Genomic DNA, 18,373 nt, shown 5'->3' with positions numbered 1-18,373 from the left:
AATTTCTCCTTTTGTTCCTTTACTGTGACCAACTCACTGTTTAAGTTTTCCAAATCAACGTTAAAGACCCCCATGCTAATCTCAGTGGACTTGCTAGGATCTAGGCTTAAATTAAACAGTTTATATTGACTGAGTTCCACTTTGAGAAGAATGTTTTCATTTTTGACTCTCTCAAAGGAGTTTTGAAGAGCAGTGTTTCTATCAAGCAAGTCAAAGAACCTACCCTGTACATCAGATCTAACATTATTAAGGTAGGTCATGTGTCCCTTGGTGAGTTCCAAGGCTTTGTCACTTTGAGCCTTTATTACATTGAGCTTTTTAAAGTTATCTAGAGTTTCTATCAATAATTCCACTAACTTATTTTTAGACAGAGATTGAAGAGTTGAGGAACTTACTTCTTTTGATGGATCTTGGGTTGTTCCATCAATCTTTGCCATAAGACAAAGGTTTGCTGTTTCTTCATTTGGTTGATCCTCATCTTCTTCCGAGTCAGTAGCATCTCCCCAAGCTGCGATCATAGCCTTCTTGAAGTTGGGTTTGGCAAAGGTTGATTTGTTGAATCTTTCCTTGGACAGATCCTTTCCCTTGCCTTTCCCTTTTTCATTTTCCCACTGAGGGCAGTATTTGATTAGATGGTCTGATTCTCCGCACTTGAAACATCCTTGGTCAGGCTTGGAACCGCTTGGTTTTCTCATTGAGTTCCTTCCTCTTAGATTTCCAGGTTTAGAGTTCCTGTAAAATCTTTTCATTCTTCTGACCAACATGGCAGCTTCTTCTTCATCAGGATCCGAGTCCTCCTGTTCCTCAGCCTTAAGAGCAAGGCCTCGATTCTTGGGATTCTCAGGAACAGCTGCTCCTAGATGTAATTCGTGCGTCATCAAGGATCCCGCCAATTGTTCAATGTTGAATTTGGTGAAATCCTTTGTTTCGAACAATGCCGTGACCTTGGTTCTCCATCTATCATCCTGTGGCATGCTCCTTAGGATCTTCCTAACCTATTCATCAGAGGGAATATTTCTTCCAAGAGAAACTAGTTCATTAGTGATATTAGTGAAACGAGTAAACATTTCCTGTATTGTTTCTCTTGGTTGCATTTCAAAACGTTCATACTTAGACATTAATAAATCAATTTTTGAACGTTTGACCTCATTAGTTCCTTCATGAGTTATTTGAAGGAGATCCCAGATTTGCTTTGCGCTCTTGCACCCCATAACTCTGTTATGTTCATGAGGTCCAAGGCCGCAATGCAAGATTTTCACAGCCATTGCGTTGATTTCGAATTTCTCAAAATCTTCCTTAGTAAAATCAGACATGGGTTTAGGAACTACCTCATTTTGAGCATTGGTCATTGTTACCTCGAAATCACCGACTTCTATGACTCGCCAGACTTGATAGTTCTCTGCCTTGATGTAGATCTCCATCCTGTTCTTCCATTAGGTGTAGAATTTTCCGTTGAACATTGGAGGTCTTTGAGTGGAATAACCTTCCTCGAGTTTCTCGTAAGCGTTCATATTTTCCAGGAACTTTTTCTCAACAGGGTTTCCTGTATTTTTGTGAGATCCTGCTCTGATACCAACTGATAGTTCAGTAGGAACACTTGACAAGAGGGGGGGTGAATTGTTTCTTGGGAACTTGGGTAAGTTTCTTGCGGAATTTAAACAATAAAGAAACTGAGAATAATGAGCGAAGAAAGATATAAAATGGAGGAACCTTCTTGACCCTAATCAAGAAGAACCTCACTACTCTTTTGTATTAATGTAATAACTCTATTACAAATACACTCTCTAACTCGAGTTCCTCTCGAACACGAGTTCCCCACAACAATCCCCTTTGATTACTGTGCTCCTCTTTCTCTCTCTGACTTAACTCTAAGTCGCTCCTTTTCTCTTTGACTTAACTCTAAGTCGCTCTGTTTCTCTTTGACTTAACTCTAAGTCAATTAAGGATCACTCAACCCTTAAACCCAAAATACAATTTGATATAAAACTCTAGTACGTAATAAAGCTTATAATAATAAGGAACTCAAGGAACACTCTATTTTGCCAACTGATTCTTTTAAAACGTTTAAGCTCTTTAAGATAGATTTTGTAGAAATCAGTTGTGTTTTGAAAAGCTAAAACTCTTCTCCTTTTATAGGAGAGTTTTACCTAAGATTGGGTACCCATGTTCTCCTCAACTACCCACTAACTGTTACTGCTCAGTAACATGGGCATAGTTGGAGAGAAACAGGGAGACCAAATCAAAACACTACTTGCACGTTTAAACAGAAATACGTGGGAGAGTTTTAAGGATCATGGAAAATCTTTTGCTTGAGAAACAAGGAGAATGAAAACAGAATCCTATGTTTACATTTATTAATTAAATTCATTTTATTTATTAACAAAGATTTTCCAACTTAAAACTCTTTTATAATTACAGTTAATATATTTCAATTTAAAACGTACCAAAATACTTAGGTTCCTTTCGTTCCAAATTACGTATAAACAATATTAAATACTTACATAAATCCTAAACATAAACTCATATGTTGTAGTCTTCATGTTGCACCTTTAGAAGCTTCACTCGAAGTCTTCCCAATTTGTTCCTTCTCTGGAACGCCGAGGATCCACATAATATATGAGGATCTCGCCTTAGGAACTCGCCTAAGGATCTCGCCTTGCTTAATGATTATTTCTTCAATGTAGTGTCTGACATGGATCAATTACTTGCTTATATTCCACGTTGCTTAGTTTATCCAACTCAGGATCTCCTTAACTTAGCATTATCCCTCTAAGGATCTCGGAACCTATTATGCAACATAACTTAACCAATTGTCAGGAGTTTGCTTTGTCATCATCAAAACTTTAGGGTCAACAGTTAATATGGGCGTTATATAGGTCATGCGTCATCAAGATAGGTTTACTATGAAATAAAGTATTACCTATACAAATCATAAATATTTTTTTGAAATAAAAATTTACATTATTCAATTAGTAAATTATAATATTAAGATTTACTTAACTTTTTTGTAACATGTATAATATGTTATATGAGTTAAATATTTTAGTTTCCAATTTAAATCATGACACATTATCATCATTGTGACAGGGTACCTTTATCATTTTCGAAATAAATAAATTACTCCGTCGTTTATGTGAATATGTGCCTTTGATAATTCGAAAACAATAAATCAAATAAACAACCGATTACTCCGTATCAAATAAGGTGATTAAAAATCTCGGGTACTCGGGATCATAACAAGATCCATTTGGGTATAGAAATTGGATTCCGGATAATAAATTAAGAAGTACCTGCAACCAGTTCCGGTTCGATTTAGTATCTTTTACTAGATTAGATCTCGTGCATGCACGGATATTCAAATGTTATTATTCGACCATCTTTTTTTATAAAATATATTCAACTGGAATATTTATTCCTTAAAGTTAATGCATAGTTAATAAATCATGAACATATTCATTAAATAATATAATATGCAATTTCCTCCCTACTACATATTATTTTAAAAATTTATTTTGAAACTATCCTATTACGTATTATATATTTTGTATGTTTAATAGAATAATTTGACCAAAATATTCGATAGGCTTAATATGTTAATTTTACTTACGAAGTATTTTGAATAAATATAATTTCTATTATTGATATGATTATTTGACTAAAAATATTACCCAAATTTTCTAATACTGACATATACAATAATCCTATATTTTTTTCCTCATACATAAAGAGTCTATACAAAGGGAAAGAAAATAAATTAGATATATTTTTTTTAGGAAATTGAGTTTTGACGGGAAAATATTAGAAAGTGACATATGTCATTCATGGTGTTTGTTTTAGTATAATGTAATAGAATAAATGATGTTGTATTACGGTGTTACCCCACAAAAAATTTCCCCCTTTTTTTTAAAGATTATGATACGATGATTGATGAATGCACAATGTATGTAGTTAGTGAAGCGCAAAAAAAATATTGCTAAAGCCCATATAAAAATGAAATGGCCAAAAGCTAGCAAAAATTCAATCGTTAGAAGCCCAATAAAAATTGGAATTCTACTTATATTTTTAGGAAAAATAAATATGTGAACAGGTACCTGGAACTAATAAGCAATCCGTTATTCTAGTTCCAGTTCAATAATCAAACCAAGTTAACTAAATAGAGTCTAATCCAAGACGGAGGGAATACTGATTAGAGTTTGAAGGGCTTAAAACATGGCATGTTGATGTCCCAAAAGATTTGACAACACCAAACATAAGAGATTGTCGGTGCAAATATTGGGTTCAAAATAGAGATCATGACACTACCAGAAATCAACGGCAAGCACCAAAAAGAGAGACATTCCTTGATGAAACCACTTCTAGTGTTTTTGTTTGACTATTGATCAATGATGCATCAACTTGGTATTTATAGCTAGGCATGCGGCGTTCTCCATAAATTCAAGAATCATTTCTTTTCGGATCCTCTTATTTGGCTGAATCGTATTAAATAAAACTAAATAAACTGAATGAAATTGAAAAAAGTCCAAAAATACAAGGTCTTATAGTATAAAAAAGCAAGTCATGAGTTGGTGTGATGTTTGATAATCCGATCAAATATTTTGGTTAGACTAGTTAATCTTATACTTTTATTAATACTCCGTAATGCATTTTTGCTCAATTGATATTTAGTTTGATGAAATGAATCGTGTCCTATCATGTTTTTTTTGACACATTTTTTATTTTATTTGAAAATAATTGACATAAAAATAAAGTAAAAACATACAAAAGAGAGCAATGTAGAAAAGAAGAAAGAGATACAGTATAGAGCTAGTGTTTGGCCTGTGTGATTCACATAATTAATAATGAATCCGGATAGTTTACTAAGTTAAGGATGTTGGTATAGAATTGAAGTTGAAGTGACAATTTACTATATTATGGATTATTGATGAATCTGAAGGTCAAGAATGTTTACAGTTTTTTAGTTATAAATTCAAAGAAGAATGTGAATGATTTTATTATTTAAAAAGTCAAAAATAAAAAGGAATTATGAAAAGGGTGACACGGAACCTGCAACTTTTTTAGTTTAAAATATTACTTCACAATTTGACAATTTGAAATTTTACATTATCGTTTGTATCTCGGAGCCACTCATTCTCAATAGCTACACATAAGATACAAGATTAAAGCAAAGAGCTAAACATAAATTACACATACAAAACTTAAATATCCTATTAAAGGGCCAATAGGCATCAAGATCTATGATGCACTATAACATTGACCAACCCATTTAAAAAAAAGGGAAATTTAAATACAAGAAAATCAAGGGTCATGATTGAATCATCGAAAGTTGACTCTAGCTTGATAAGTCATGCCAACACTCCAATAAGCTGGAACGACGTCGTAAGCAACAATAGTTTCACGGGTAGAGTAAGATTGGATTTTGAAGGAGAGACATTGGCCTCCTAATTGAGAAAAGGCTTGGTAAGAAGCTCCCCAATTGTGGCTCATGCTAATCCACCCGGTTCTCGTTCCTTTGACCCAGATTCTAGCTATGTCACCCCCACCACCAACGTTCATTATAGATGCTAGTAGCCAGTAGTTGTTCCCTTGGAAGCTGAACCGGATGCCTCCCTTCCTCGCACATGGAACCCTGCTCGCAACAAAATTGAATACTAATTAAAATTGATTTTAACATGTTTTGATTAACTTTTATATTATGAAAAAAATGGACGGATAAACATATTAAAAGGTTACACGATTCCTTTATGCACTATGAGTGATTATGAAGGATAATCTTTTATTAAAGTGGAAAATTTGATTACTTATTAAAAAGTAAATAACTTTTATATTATATCGAGTAACTTTTAAACATTTTAACTTAACTTTTATTCCGCATTACAATATTTATCGTACACCGATTTTAAATAATTATCTGTGCTCAACTAAACTAAAAGTTGTACTCGTAACAAGATTGAATTATTCAAACCTTTACATAACATTAATGAGATTCCATTACCAATGTTTTTAATACTACGTATGTACTAACAAGTACTCCGTAACAAATAACACTACAAGAATTTGTATCTTTAACGACAACCTATTTACGACGGGTCAAAAATCCCGTCGTAAAAGGCTTTTGCGACGGGGCTAACAACCAAACAATGACAGGAATAACCGTCGCAAATGTCTTTTTATGACGGGTTAACGACGGGATTTTCTATTAACGATGGCTCTCTTTCATGACAGATTCGTGACGGGAAATCCCGTCGTTAATCAACGATTATTAGCCTTTCGCGACGGGATTTCCCGTCATTAATAGTACATTTTTTTAGTGTAACTACGTAGTACGTAATAGATTAGAATAATTTTTTGGTGCAAATAATAGGTCTAAATATACATATTGGTTTGTTTTGAGGGTTAAATATGAACCTAAGATGCTTGTTACGTGTAAATCAGGTTTACAAATAGTGTAAGGACACCAAATTAATTAGATGGGTATATAGGAGTATAAGTTTACAAATAGTGTAAGGACACCAAATTAATTAGATGGGTATATAGGAGTATAAGTTTACAAATAGTGTAAGGACACCAAATTAATTAGATGGGTATATAGGAGTATAAGTTAACAAATAGTGTAAGGACACTAAATTAATTAGATGGGTATATAATTGTATAATTTTTATTGAGGACAACGGAGTTATCCTAGGTGATATATACTGTAACAAGTTTATTTACCTGCGGTACTGGACAGGAACGATGCCAGCCTTCCAAAATGCGAGTTGCTTAAACGCGGGCATGGAGAGGTCGAAATGGACTCTAGGCGGGTTGCACCAACCACCGGCATTGCTATCCTGACTCCAGTTCGGAGGGCATAGATTTGTGGCGGTAACGGTAATGGAAGTCGAGCCGTGGCCATAACGACCCTTATTACACCATTTTGATCCAACACACATAATTTGGTAGCAACTACCGCAACCATACCCGTTATTGAACAATACTGTGCTCAATGCAGCTGTATTTGTACCATACCCGTTGTTGAACAAATTTCCATATCCACATGCACCTCCTATTAAAACATGTAAATTATTAGTAATTAGTTAATTAATTATAGATTAAAACCAAAATGGTTATGGTAAAAATAAATGCACGCATTAGGCTCAAAGCTCAATCATATATACATTTTGATATTGCACCTAAAAAGTTAGTCATACATGCATGTCTATATTGTCTTTAATAATGGATCTTGAACATTTATACGGGAGAGTGGGTAGAAAATTAAACAATGTAACAGGAGTATGAAATTTATGCAATTATATTCAAATTTTAGGTGGGTCAGAATTAAAAATTCACTGCGTTACATAACTTTTCACCGGGGGACAGGCCAACCCGGCCAGGCCATAAAGAAGAACCGTCATTGATTGCATTATAAGTTAATTGTTTAATTCAATTCAGTGTTCTAGCTCACTATACTATTGTCTCAAAGACTTAATCAAATTGTACTTTACATAAACAAATATGTATATTAAGTTATTAACGAAACCAAAATACTTTCAGATACTTGTTCGTGATGGTGTAGACAAGATTTAGATGTATAATATTCTTTTGCATTTGCATATAATTGTGACACCGTGACATACAAGATTGTGTTTTCATAATTTTTGAAAAGATAAAAGGCAATAGTGATTTACTTAATAACTTACCCATTGTTTCAGAGGCACTATCATCACCATAAAAAGTTGCATGAGCAGAGTTCCATCTACTTGGCTTGAAGTGAGTAGTAGCATATCCAGTTGACAGTCTCACCATTCCTAATAGCACCATTAATGAACAAAACAGGCTTAATCGCCACGATTTTTGCAAATGCGAAGCCATAATTACGATTAAACAATACTTTTTGGCGAACTTGACTCTTAACTTAGAATGAGATAAACTAAGAGATGTATGAGTTTTTGATGAATAAGTAAAATGAGAATACAATGTTTATATAGTGTTACCAAAACAAATGGGAACCTAAAACTTAGTGACACCCACGATTATTAAGGAAGAATGTTCAATTCAATGTTTTTGGCGATGGATGATCGAAGCCGTCCATAACGTGCTAACAAGTTATACTATTGTACGTAAATACGTAATTTATCTATATAGTTTGGTAGAAAGAACATTATTTTATTTAATTATTATAATGAATGGATATAGTAATAATATACTTTCATTTATTTTATTCGACGTTGCTAACAATTTGTGCAACATGCACCATGTATTAAATTGTAAGATATTGAGTATTTGAATATAAGGTTTAACCACCACATTTTTTAATTGAAGTCACGTAGCCTATCACTATCTTCTAATCAAATTTCATGAATTGTTTGAATCGGCCAAGAGATATACTTATGTAGTACTTGTATAATGTACTACTCCCTCTGTTCCTTTATGTTCTTCCCGTTTGGAAATTGGTGTGGGAATTAAGAAAACTAGAATCTTTGATTGTTTGGGTATTTGTGTAATGATTGAGTGTAACAGTAATAATTGGGTGTAAGTAATTGGAATAAAGAAGGAAAGAGAAAACAATAAACAAATGATTTAAAGTAAAGATATTTATTTCTTTATTAATAAATCAGAAAAATCTGTTTGATGTGGGGACTTTTCCTCCAAACAAAGGTTTACACGTGAATTCCTCAAAAAAAAATCATTTCCCTCCAAACTTTCCCAAAACAGAAAGTTTGGAGTTGGATTTTTTCCCTCCAACTTTTCCCTCCAAACTGAAAAGCTAAAACAGGAGAGTTGAAACCCTTTATAAATAGGGTCACTTTCCACAATTTTTGTCTCATAAATGCAACCCACCAAAAATCCAAAAAATCTGTTGTATGTCAAAACAATAAATTCAGCCTCAATTCACTAGAGTTCACTAAAAATTGGACATTAATGGCTTCAGATCAAGAAGAGGATGATTTACTCGGTTATTCTGATGATGAAGGAGACGTCGCAAATACGGAATCCGACTCGGAGGATGATGGACCCACTGTTGTTGATGAAAATGGGGATTTTGATGAAGGTCAGAGTGTACCAGACCTTAATGAGGCACCACAACAAGTGCCAAACCTTAATGAGGTACCACAACAAGTGCCAAATTATGAGGATGCGGCAGAACAACAAACTGAAGCAGTAAGTTCATCACAACTACATGTGGTCCCTTATTTATTTGATTTAAACATGCCATCACATGAAGAATCAACATCATCTCAACATCAATCAGACACAACAGCACAAGTTCACCATAAGCCTAGAACACCAAGAATAAGTAATGAATTGAGGCTGGAAATATTGTTGTTCTTGCTTTGTAGAAAGAATGTAGGGAAAGATACCCTTATTCATGGGACAGTTGATTTGGCAGTTAAGGAGTATGGTTACACTAGGAGAACCATAGGTGGGATATGGAACAAGGCAAAGAAACAGAAGGCAGCATTGAACTCATATGTTGTGCAAAACAAATATCACAATTGTGGCAGGAAGAAAATTCAAGTGACATATGAACAAGTTGCATCAATAGGCATGGGGGATAGAACATGCATTAGAGATCGATCTTGCACAGATGCTCAATTTGGGACCAACAACAGTTTGGAGGATGGTGAAGAGGAAGCTGATTAAACCCCACTCAAGCCCCTTGCATCCAGGAATTTCAGATGAATGCAAGATGGCAAGGGTGAGGTGGGTACTTAGACTTATAATGGATATCTCTATACCACATGAACCAACATATTACAGCATGTTTGATTTCATTCACATAGATGAGAAGTGGTTTTATCTAACACAGAAAAATCAAAGAGTGTATCTTGCAAACAATGAACCAATTGTGGTGAAGTAACACGTGTCATTTTTGGTGTCTGTTTTAGTATAAAGTAATAGATTTGAGACAATTTGTGGTTTCTTCGTATTTTAGGAAATAAGATTCGAACATAGGAAGATTGAATCCTCAATCTATAGTAAAGCGTGAACTATTAAGATAAACAGTCAAGTCAACCAATATCCACCAAAATATGTCAAAAGTAAATCTTTATGTCTGACCTTCGACACAATACATCGTGAGTGGAAACACAACATAACAACTAGAGTGTGTGGACATAAGGAAATCACTTGAATGTATCGAAATCATCGCAAATTAATTTATCAAACTCCAGTTTATTCTATTTATTGATAATTAATCTAATCCTACATTCCTACTCAAGCTTGAGCCTTCAAATTCAAGTCTAGAATTTTTTCCCCTAATTTATAGAATAACAAAAAAAATTTATAAAATTGCACCATAATTCTAATTCTGCTTAAAAGTAGTTTAATGCCTAAATTGTGCATGTTGCTTTTTATATCAATTTGTCAAAATATATTTTTAATACCATTTTTGACATTTTGACATAAAGGTGTAATTTTTTTTAACAAATTGGGGGATATGCATAGAGGAAAGATTAAGGGGTCGTTTGGTTGGGCATTTTGGAATGGTTTGGAATGGAGTTAGAATCCATTCCATCCATTTTACTGTTTGATTGGAAACTTCAGATGAGATAAATACTCTGCAATTTGTTTGTTCTCCTAAGTCGCAAGTTTGAAAAATAGTGGGGGGGTTGAATTGATGTGAAATTTGGAGGATAAATTCTTTTCCTTTTTCCCTTGCAATCATAGGTCTACTTTTAAAAAAAACAATATTCAATTTACTTTGTGTAAAAAATACTATTATTTTTGGATAAATTATATTCAAATTAAAATTTCAATTTCATATCATTGGGTAACCCATTCTAATAAGATTGAACCAAACATTATGAATAGATTTAAAATCCATTCCAAGATTGAACCAAACAACTTCAAGTTGGTATGGGATTTTGAATCCATACCTCCCTGGTATGAGATTCCATACCGTTCCATTCCAGCTCAGTGAACCAAACGGCACCTAACAAAGGTTAAAAATAGGCAAATTTGCCAAAAAGAACCTTTTATAACTCAAATTTTGCGAGAAAGGACCTTATATAATTTTTTTTGTGAAAACACACCTTAAAGTAATATTTTTTGCGAGAAAGGACCTAAGGGAAGTTTCCGGCATTAACTGAGCTTTTCCGGCCATTAACTTGCACGTGAGCAGCACATGTGGCTTACGTTGGCTAAAGACACTGATTTTCCCGACTCTTGAATTTTCAAACTTGATTTTATTTTGGTTTTTTTTTTCAACTTTAGGTTTTAAAGCTTAGAATTTTGGAGGAAAATTGGGTGTGATTAGCAAAATAAAGCCACACGTGCTTCTCATGTGCAAGTCAATGGCCGGAAAAGCTCAGTCAATGCCAGAAATTTCCTTTTGGTTGTCTTTCGCAAAAAAAAATTACATTAATGTGTGATTTCACAAAAAAAAATTATATAAGGTCCTTTCTCGCAAAAAAAAATTATATTAAGGTGTTATTTCACAAAAAATATTATATAAGGTCCTTTCTCGCAAAATTTGGGTTATAAAAGGTCCTTTTTAACAAATTTGCCTTAAAAATAATAAATCTTATACGTCACCCTAAAAAAAGGAGGTTAATAATAAAAAAAAATCTAACTTCTAGTTCTCGTTCTTCCTACTACACTAAAATCCCAAACACCACCCCTACGAACAAAGTAGCAGCAATGGACAGGAAAAGGAGCAGAGAGGAGAGAGAAAGAGTAGTCGGAGGCGCCGGCGACCCTCCTCCCAGATCTTCTGGCCGCCCTCTTCCACCGCCTCCCCCTCTTCCGGCTCGGGGATTTCCCGGTCCCCCTCCACAACGTGCCCGCTTCCAGCCCGTGGACCGCGAGAAGGTCTTTCCTTATCCTCTCTTCTTTTCCGTTTACTCTTTGTCTTTTGTCTTGTTTCTTGCTACTGTATAATTTTTTCAACGCCAATTTGATTTTAATTGTTCTTAATTTTGATATTTTGGGATTTAGGGTTTAGGGTTTAGGGTGTATGTTGATTGATTACTGTAAGTTGACATCAGGTCGTGGTCTTCAATTGAAGATTCTATAGGCTTATTTGATTGATTACTGTAAGTTGTCATTGAGTTAAGGTGATTGTTTCAATAGAATTGTTGATAATTTTGAACTCAGGCTTTAAGTTTGCTGTTTTTTAGGTAGTAATACTGTAAGTGTCTACTAAGAGACCAAGAAAATGTTGTTATGGAACTACTCAGGATGCCCTTGGCTTGTTTGAGTTCATAAGACGTGGGCAATCTTTATCATGTAATTGCTTTCGTGTGATCTCACACACCCTACAGGAGTGTCGGATGGTAGTCGAACATAAAATTGTGGTAACATGAAAAATTCTTCGACATCAACAACATAGAGAATTAAAGTGCAAAGAAATTAGAGAGGCCTTTCTTTTGTGTTTGAAATCATGCTTAGCAGCCTTTAGATGTACTTTGTCAGCATTACAAGGGAAACTAATAGCTCTAGGTGTTCTTTCATTTTTGGATGGTTTACAGGTTTAACATGTTCTTATGGAGTTTAGTCCTCTTGATTTGAGCTTTTGGAGAGGAATTTATTTTGGTAGGTGTCATGGTGCGACCAAATTAGGGAACATGCTCTCATATTTTAGGCATCTTCAATTTAGATATATGGAAATGCAAGCTTTTCTTGAACAGATTGAGCCATCAAGGATCCTTCCATAGAAGTTAGAAAAAAAAAGTTTTTACAAATTATCGAGTAAATTCATGTATCCCCCCTACTTGTGTTGATGGACATAGGCTATTGGGAAATTTTATTCATAGCGTTCTAGTTTGCACATTGTTGCTGTGGCGGTTGGTGTTACCCCATTTGATGTGCTGGAAACTGGAATTGAGTAACTTATCTCTATGGAAGTGTTATTGAGATTAAGGCTTCAATATTGTTGTATCTTTATGGAAGTGCATTATAGTATTTTGGTAGATTAGATTCAATAGAACTCTGTTCCTGCTGCATTGTGCTTGCACCAGTGAGATTTAGAGTGGAAATCTATATGTCTAATTCTTTTGCACTCCTTTGATCTGTGTATAACATGATCAAGTTTGTGAAAATAATTATAAGGAAATTTTGCCAAATACAACCCATAAAACTTTCCTATTCAGGGGTTACAACCTCAAACTTTCATTTTTATCAATTACAACCCAAAACTTAATATTCAACTTTAAATTACAACCCTTGGTCAGATTCCGGTTAAAGGTATTGGAGAATGATGTCATAATTATAATTTCAACTTATCTCTTCCAAATTAAAATAATTTTAAAAAACCATTTACCAAAAAAAACCAAAGAAATTTACTTTGGCACTTTACTCAGTCCTTTAACCGACAAAATTTGCTTCTCACTTGTTCACATTTCCTACCAATTATGGTTATGATAGCATAAAACGGAGTAGCAAGAATGTGACCGGAGTAAGAATGAGATAATTTGCTTAACACTTGTTCATGATTCCACCGCAACCAACGACAACAGTAACAACGCCGGCAAAATTTCTGGGCAGAGGAAGGAGAACAGGAGGATCCGAAGATCGCGCGGTAGGTGGCGGAAGTAGCTCAACCGAGAGAGTCCAGCCACGGGTGGGTGCAACGGTGGCGGAGCCGCGGTGGTGGTTGGGCGGTGTAACGAGAAGTAGAGAGTATTATTTTAATTTGGGGATTTTAAATTGAGTTTGCTTGTTGTCTAAATCTTTTAGCCATAATTGAATTGGATGTGAATGAGGTTGAGTTCTTGCTTCATTTACAGATGAATTTGGATGAAATAAAGTGATTTGTGAATTAGGGTTTATAGACATTGGAGAGAGAAGATGATGGTGAAGATGAAGATGAAGATGATGATGGGTGATGTTTAATGATGAAGAAGATTGAATGTTCCTTTTTTCCCCTTTTCTGTTGGTTTTGGATGGATGAATCCACCATTATTGTGGATGGATAAACATAAAAGGAGAATGGAGATAGGCAGAGAGGAGATGAAAGAGATGTCACTGTGAGTTTTGTGATTTGGGGCAAAAACGAAATCGAGTCATTTTTTTTTTGTTAAATTGCTTTTTAAATAAATAAATTATAATGATAATAATAGCAATAATGACATCACTTTCCGACACCGTTCACCGGAATTCAACACAAGGTTGTAATTTAAAAGAATAGATTGAGTTTTAGGTTGTAATTAACAAAAATTAAAGTTTGAGGTTGTAACTCGTAAAGAGAGAACTTTTGGAGGTTGTATTTGGCAAATTTTCTAATTATAATAATCTTCTTCTTTGTGTACTAAAAAAACCCCTACTTAAAAGCTCAATTAAGTAATATGCTGCTGTCAGGCACCAACTTTTTTGTTTGCTTTTCGTGGAAAGATTTTGAGTACAGATAGCACCTTTCTAACATCTCTCACTTTCTAGGAGAATGTTTTGAAACTCGGAACTTGGTTTAGCTTATTGGTTTCTTATATCCTCCCATCACTTTATTTGTCAAGTTTTCTTGGGCCATTTGACGTTCTTGATTTCGGTTTTGGGGGTTGGTTTCAAGATAGGATTTCGGATGTATACTTCCTCCATTATTGGAGAATGATTACAAATGGAAAATGCATGCTTATTTGAATATATGACAGTCACTTGATATTGATTATTGAGTTTAGGTGATTGTTACAACTTACAAGAAACTTATTTATATTTTTTTTCTTAGGCTTCAATCCTCTTGCTGTTTTAGAGTAAGTAACTAAGAGACTTCAAAAATTATTGTTGTACTATGTGAGAATCACTCAGGTTCTGGTTAGCTTGCTTGAGCTCATAGGAAGTGGACATCTTTTCAATGTCTACCTATTGAGTATGTACTGTTTAAATTGAAGTGGGCATCTTCTTACTCGTGTATGTAAAATTAGTACTTTTTGAGATACACACCATATTGGGTTAATAGTTGAGCATAACGTTGCAACACTATGATTGAGATATGAAGTTTCTTGATGCGAACAACTTTAGAGAATTTAAGTGCTTAGTAAAATAGAGAGGTGTCTCATTCCTCGGTTTTTGGAATAATGTTAAAAAAAAATTAAGTATTTTGTGAGGACTACAAGTCTACAACCAACTAGAAGCTTATGATGTTCTTATGGTATTAACTATTTAGTCTTCATTGTCGGGAATGGAGAGGGGATTCGATTTTGATAGCCTCTTTCCCCCGTTTTATGCTAGCATATTTTAGACATCTACCATTTAGATTTGTGGAAAGGTAAGATGTTCTTGAAGGGATTGAGGAGCATCTTATAAAAGTTGGTAAGGAGCTTTTATGAATCATCTTGGTCAATTCATATACTCTCCCTACTTTGAGGATCAAAAAGCTCCTGGGAATTTTTGTTCATAGCAGTGTATAAAAAGGCGCGCCTAAGGCGCGCCTAGGCTCTGAGGCGCAAGGCGATTGGAGCCAGCGCCTTTTATTGTCTAGGCGAGGCGACTTCAATGAGGCGCACCTAAGGCGCAAAAAGGCGCACAAAGGCGCACTTTGAGGCGCAAAAAGGCGCAAAAAAGGCGCACCTACCAAGAGACATACCATTTTTTCACTTTTTTTTTCACTTTTTATTAGGGCGCCTCACTTCAATGAGGCGCACCGAGGCGCGCCTAAGGCGCTGGGAACTCCAAATCGCCTTGTTGCGCCTTGAGCCTTTTTATACATTGGTTCATAGTATGCTTGGTGACAAATTCAATTGAGGCACTGTAGATTGCACATTGTAACTATGGCCATTGGTTTTATGTCATACCTATATTTAGGAATTGAGCAACTACATCCCAAAGGAAGAGTGCATTTCAATAATTTTGGTAACAAGAATTCCGTTCCTGAATTTTACTTAGTGAGAATTTTGGAAGTCCTTATTTCCTAATTTTTCTATGCTCTTCTAATTTATGTGTATAACATGGTAAGATTTGTGGAAATAATAATAATGTACTCAGAGTAATCCAACCGAATATAAATTAATAATTATGATGCCGCTGGCAAAATTCGTTGTATGCCTTACATAGAAGTTTTATAGTGCAAATAGATAGCATCTTTTCCTTTTGCTTTACTAACTTCTCTCCCTTCTCAGGAAATTGTGTTGAAACTTGCTACTGAATTTTAACTTTAGTAGAATGTTTATTGTAGTTGTATATCTCTGTTATTTTATGTAATTTGTAAGAGTTACTAAGTTGATTTTCTGTTCTTTTGGTTATGCAGACTTGTCCGTTATTGCTTCGTGTTTTCACTAAGGTATGTGAACATCCTTTAGCATATAATTTTGGTTGATCTTGACTTTCCTTGCTTAGTTCTGCTGTATATTCCGTTAATTTATGTCAATTATCTTTTTATTATTTTATTTTTATGCAACATCCCTGAAATCTTTCTGTAGTTATATTTGGAATCAATATTTTCTTGATATTTACGTAGGCATGAAGTTAGCCCTTTATATATTGTGAAACTGCTGAACCTTGAAACTTTTGATAAAGTGACTTGCTGTTGATTGTTTTTTAAGTTGAGATGTAAACTTATCAGTTGGCTTGAGATGTCATTAGCATCTTAGATTTTGTTTTAAAAGATATGTTTTTTCTTCTCTCTTCCCCATTTGTGGTATCTGCACCTGGTGCAGTGGTCCATACAAAAAGTTTGAGATTCGAGAGTAGTATTAGGTGAAAAGAAGGTTTCAGTGGGAGATTGGGAGATCAAATGGATGAGAAATGGAAAAGTCTTGCTCGTGGGAGGAAATGTTGCATGGTTGAATGGTTATAGACAATTACTTATCTGCTTGGTACAAGGTATTTAATTATTTATGATTAATGGATTACAATTCCCTTTATCTTAGTTCCTCTTATTGGAATACTGGACTTTGGGGTTCTCTCATTTTTGGAGATTTGTCTTTGTCCTTGTTATAACTTTGAGGATTCACTGAGGTTCTGAAAATCATCTCAGTTTAGAAATCATAAATGTACATGAAATAAGCTGTTGGGAACATTAAGATTAAAGAACGGTGAATTTATCTGGGATTAGGAAGTCTTTATATGTTGTCATTCCTAGTTGTAATGCTTTAAAAGATGCTGGTGCTGGCATTATGGAATATCAAGTGAAAGAGGAAATGATATTATGTGCTGCGGATGTATTGTTGTTGTAGCGTATTTCTGTCACTCCAAAAAAATTCTCCTCCCTGATACTTCGCTATCTGGTATTCCAATTGTAACGAGCAAATGTTAATGGCTTTGTTATTATTCTGTACTCTAGTATGCATTTCCTGGTTTCTCAAACAGGTTTATTTTGCGGATAGGCTGAATTTAAATTTAATTTCCTTATATTCTTTAGATTGGAGGTCACCATACCCAAGAAGATTTTTCAGTGAGAGGCAAGGAACCCAAGGACGAGGTTCAAATTTACACCTGGATGGATGCTACACTTAGAGAGATGACTGATCTCGTAAGTTTGCAAACCTCTACTCGGCATTGTTATTCGTCATTTTTATCTTCTATCTTCTCTCACTCGTATCCACAGGTTTCATGTGTGTGATATTGATTGTTATTGCCTTCAGGTGAAGGAAGTATCTCCAGCTGCCAGAAGACGAGATGCAAAATTGTCATTTGCAGTTGTATATCCTGATAAAAATGGGCGTATGCAAGTAAAGAAGGTATCTTCTGAATTCCCTAAGCTAAATTGTCTATAATAGTTCTGCTTCAAACATCCAAGACTTCCCTTTTCTCAATCTGCACAAAGTGGGACAGTTCTTGTTTTTATTGTGTGTACAACAACTGTATTTTTCATAAACACAAAAAAAGGTGCTAGGATTTTCTTCCAAGTTCGGGGGGAAATTGATGTATCAGTAAATTTTGAGGATTTTTGAGTTTCAACAATTTAACAGCTTATGTCTAACGTTATGTAGGTGGGTGAAACCTTCTCGAATGCAAATAAGAGACGCTTAGATGACAACAAGGCTTTGGCTGAGATATACTTTCAGGTAATCCTTCAATCGTGAAGCTACCATTGACGATTAGAGCTGTCAAAATAGGTCATCAGGTCGGGTTACTTTGTCACTCGGGTTCAGGTCGGGTTGGTTTCATGTCGGGATTTTTTCCCATTTCGGATACAAGTCGGATTCGGGTTCAGGATACTCATTTTGTTATTTCTGTTCTTGGGAATTTTGTTAATTGTTTTCTAATGTTTGTAGATCGGAGATTACTTGGATGTATCAATCGAGTAGAGCAGGGATGGCAGCCGTTGCACAATGTTACCGAGGCTTTGATTGCTCTCAGCCAGTGTACAACTATTTCATTATGCATAGTTGAGTCAGGGTTTGTTATGCCTGAAAAATGACATGTAGAGTAGAACCATGACAAATCATTTCTTAAGTTACCTTGTATTCAAATTTTAATATTAATATGAAACCCTTATCGATTGATTTTCCACATCTTTGAA

General features: G+C 34.7%; 2 protein-coding genes across 2 annotated transcripts; one reads left to right on the top strand and one right to left on the bottom strand.

Moving 5' to 3' along the window:
• Positions 1-5,069: 5,069 nt before the first annotated feature.
• Positions 5,070-7,937, bottom strand: LOC110784356 (expansin-A7). Its single transcript, XM_021988800.2, has 3 exons — positions 7,677-7,937; positions 6,712-7,042; positions 5,070-5,626 (listed from the first exon to the last, which is right to left on the bottom strand). The coding sequence occupies exons 1-3, from the start codon at positions 7,846-7,848 to the stop codon at positions 5,314-5,316; spliced, it is 816 nt and encodes a 271-aa protein (XP_021844492.1). The 5' UTR covers positions 7,849-7,937; the 3' UTR covers positions 5,070-5,313.
• Positions 7,938-11,553: 3,616 nt separating this feature from the next.
• Positions 11,554-18,363, top strand: LOC110784358 (histone deacetylase complex subunit SAP18-like). The gene is made up of 6 exons (XM_021988802.2): positions 11,554-11,790; positions 16,157-16,189; positions 17,270-17,380; positions 17,493-17,588; positions 17,841-17,915; positions 18,126-18,363. Exons 1-6 carry the CDS (start codon positions 11,620-11,622, stop codon positions 18,156-18,158), a joined length of 519 nt encoding a protein of 172 aa, XP_021844494.1. The 5' UTR covers positions 11,554-11,619; the 3' UTR covers positions 18,159-18,363.
• The last annotated feature ends 10 nt before the right edge of the window (positions 18,364-18,373 follow it).

This window comes from Spinacia oleracea, chromosome 6 (genome assembly GCF_020520425.1).
Source record: "Spinacia oleracea cultivar Varoflay chromosome 6, BTI_SOV_V1, whole genome shotgun sequence".
Classification (NCBI taxonomy): domain Eukaryota; kingdom Viridiplantae; phylum Streptophyta; class Magnoliopsida; order Caryophyllales; family Amaranthaceae; genus Spinacia; species Spinacia oleracea.
This window is presented reverse-complemented; position numbering and strand designations above follow the sequence as displayed.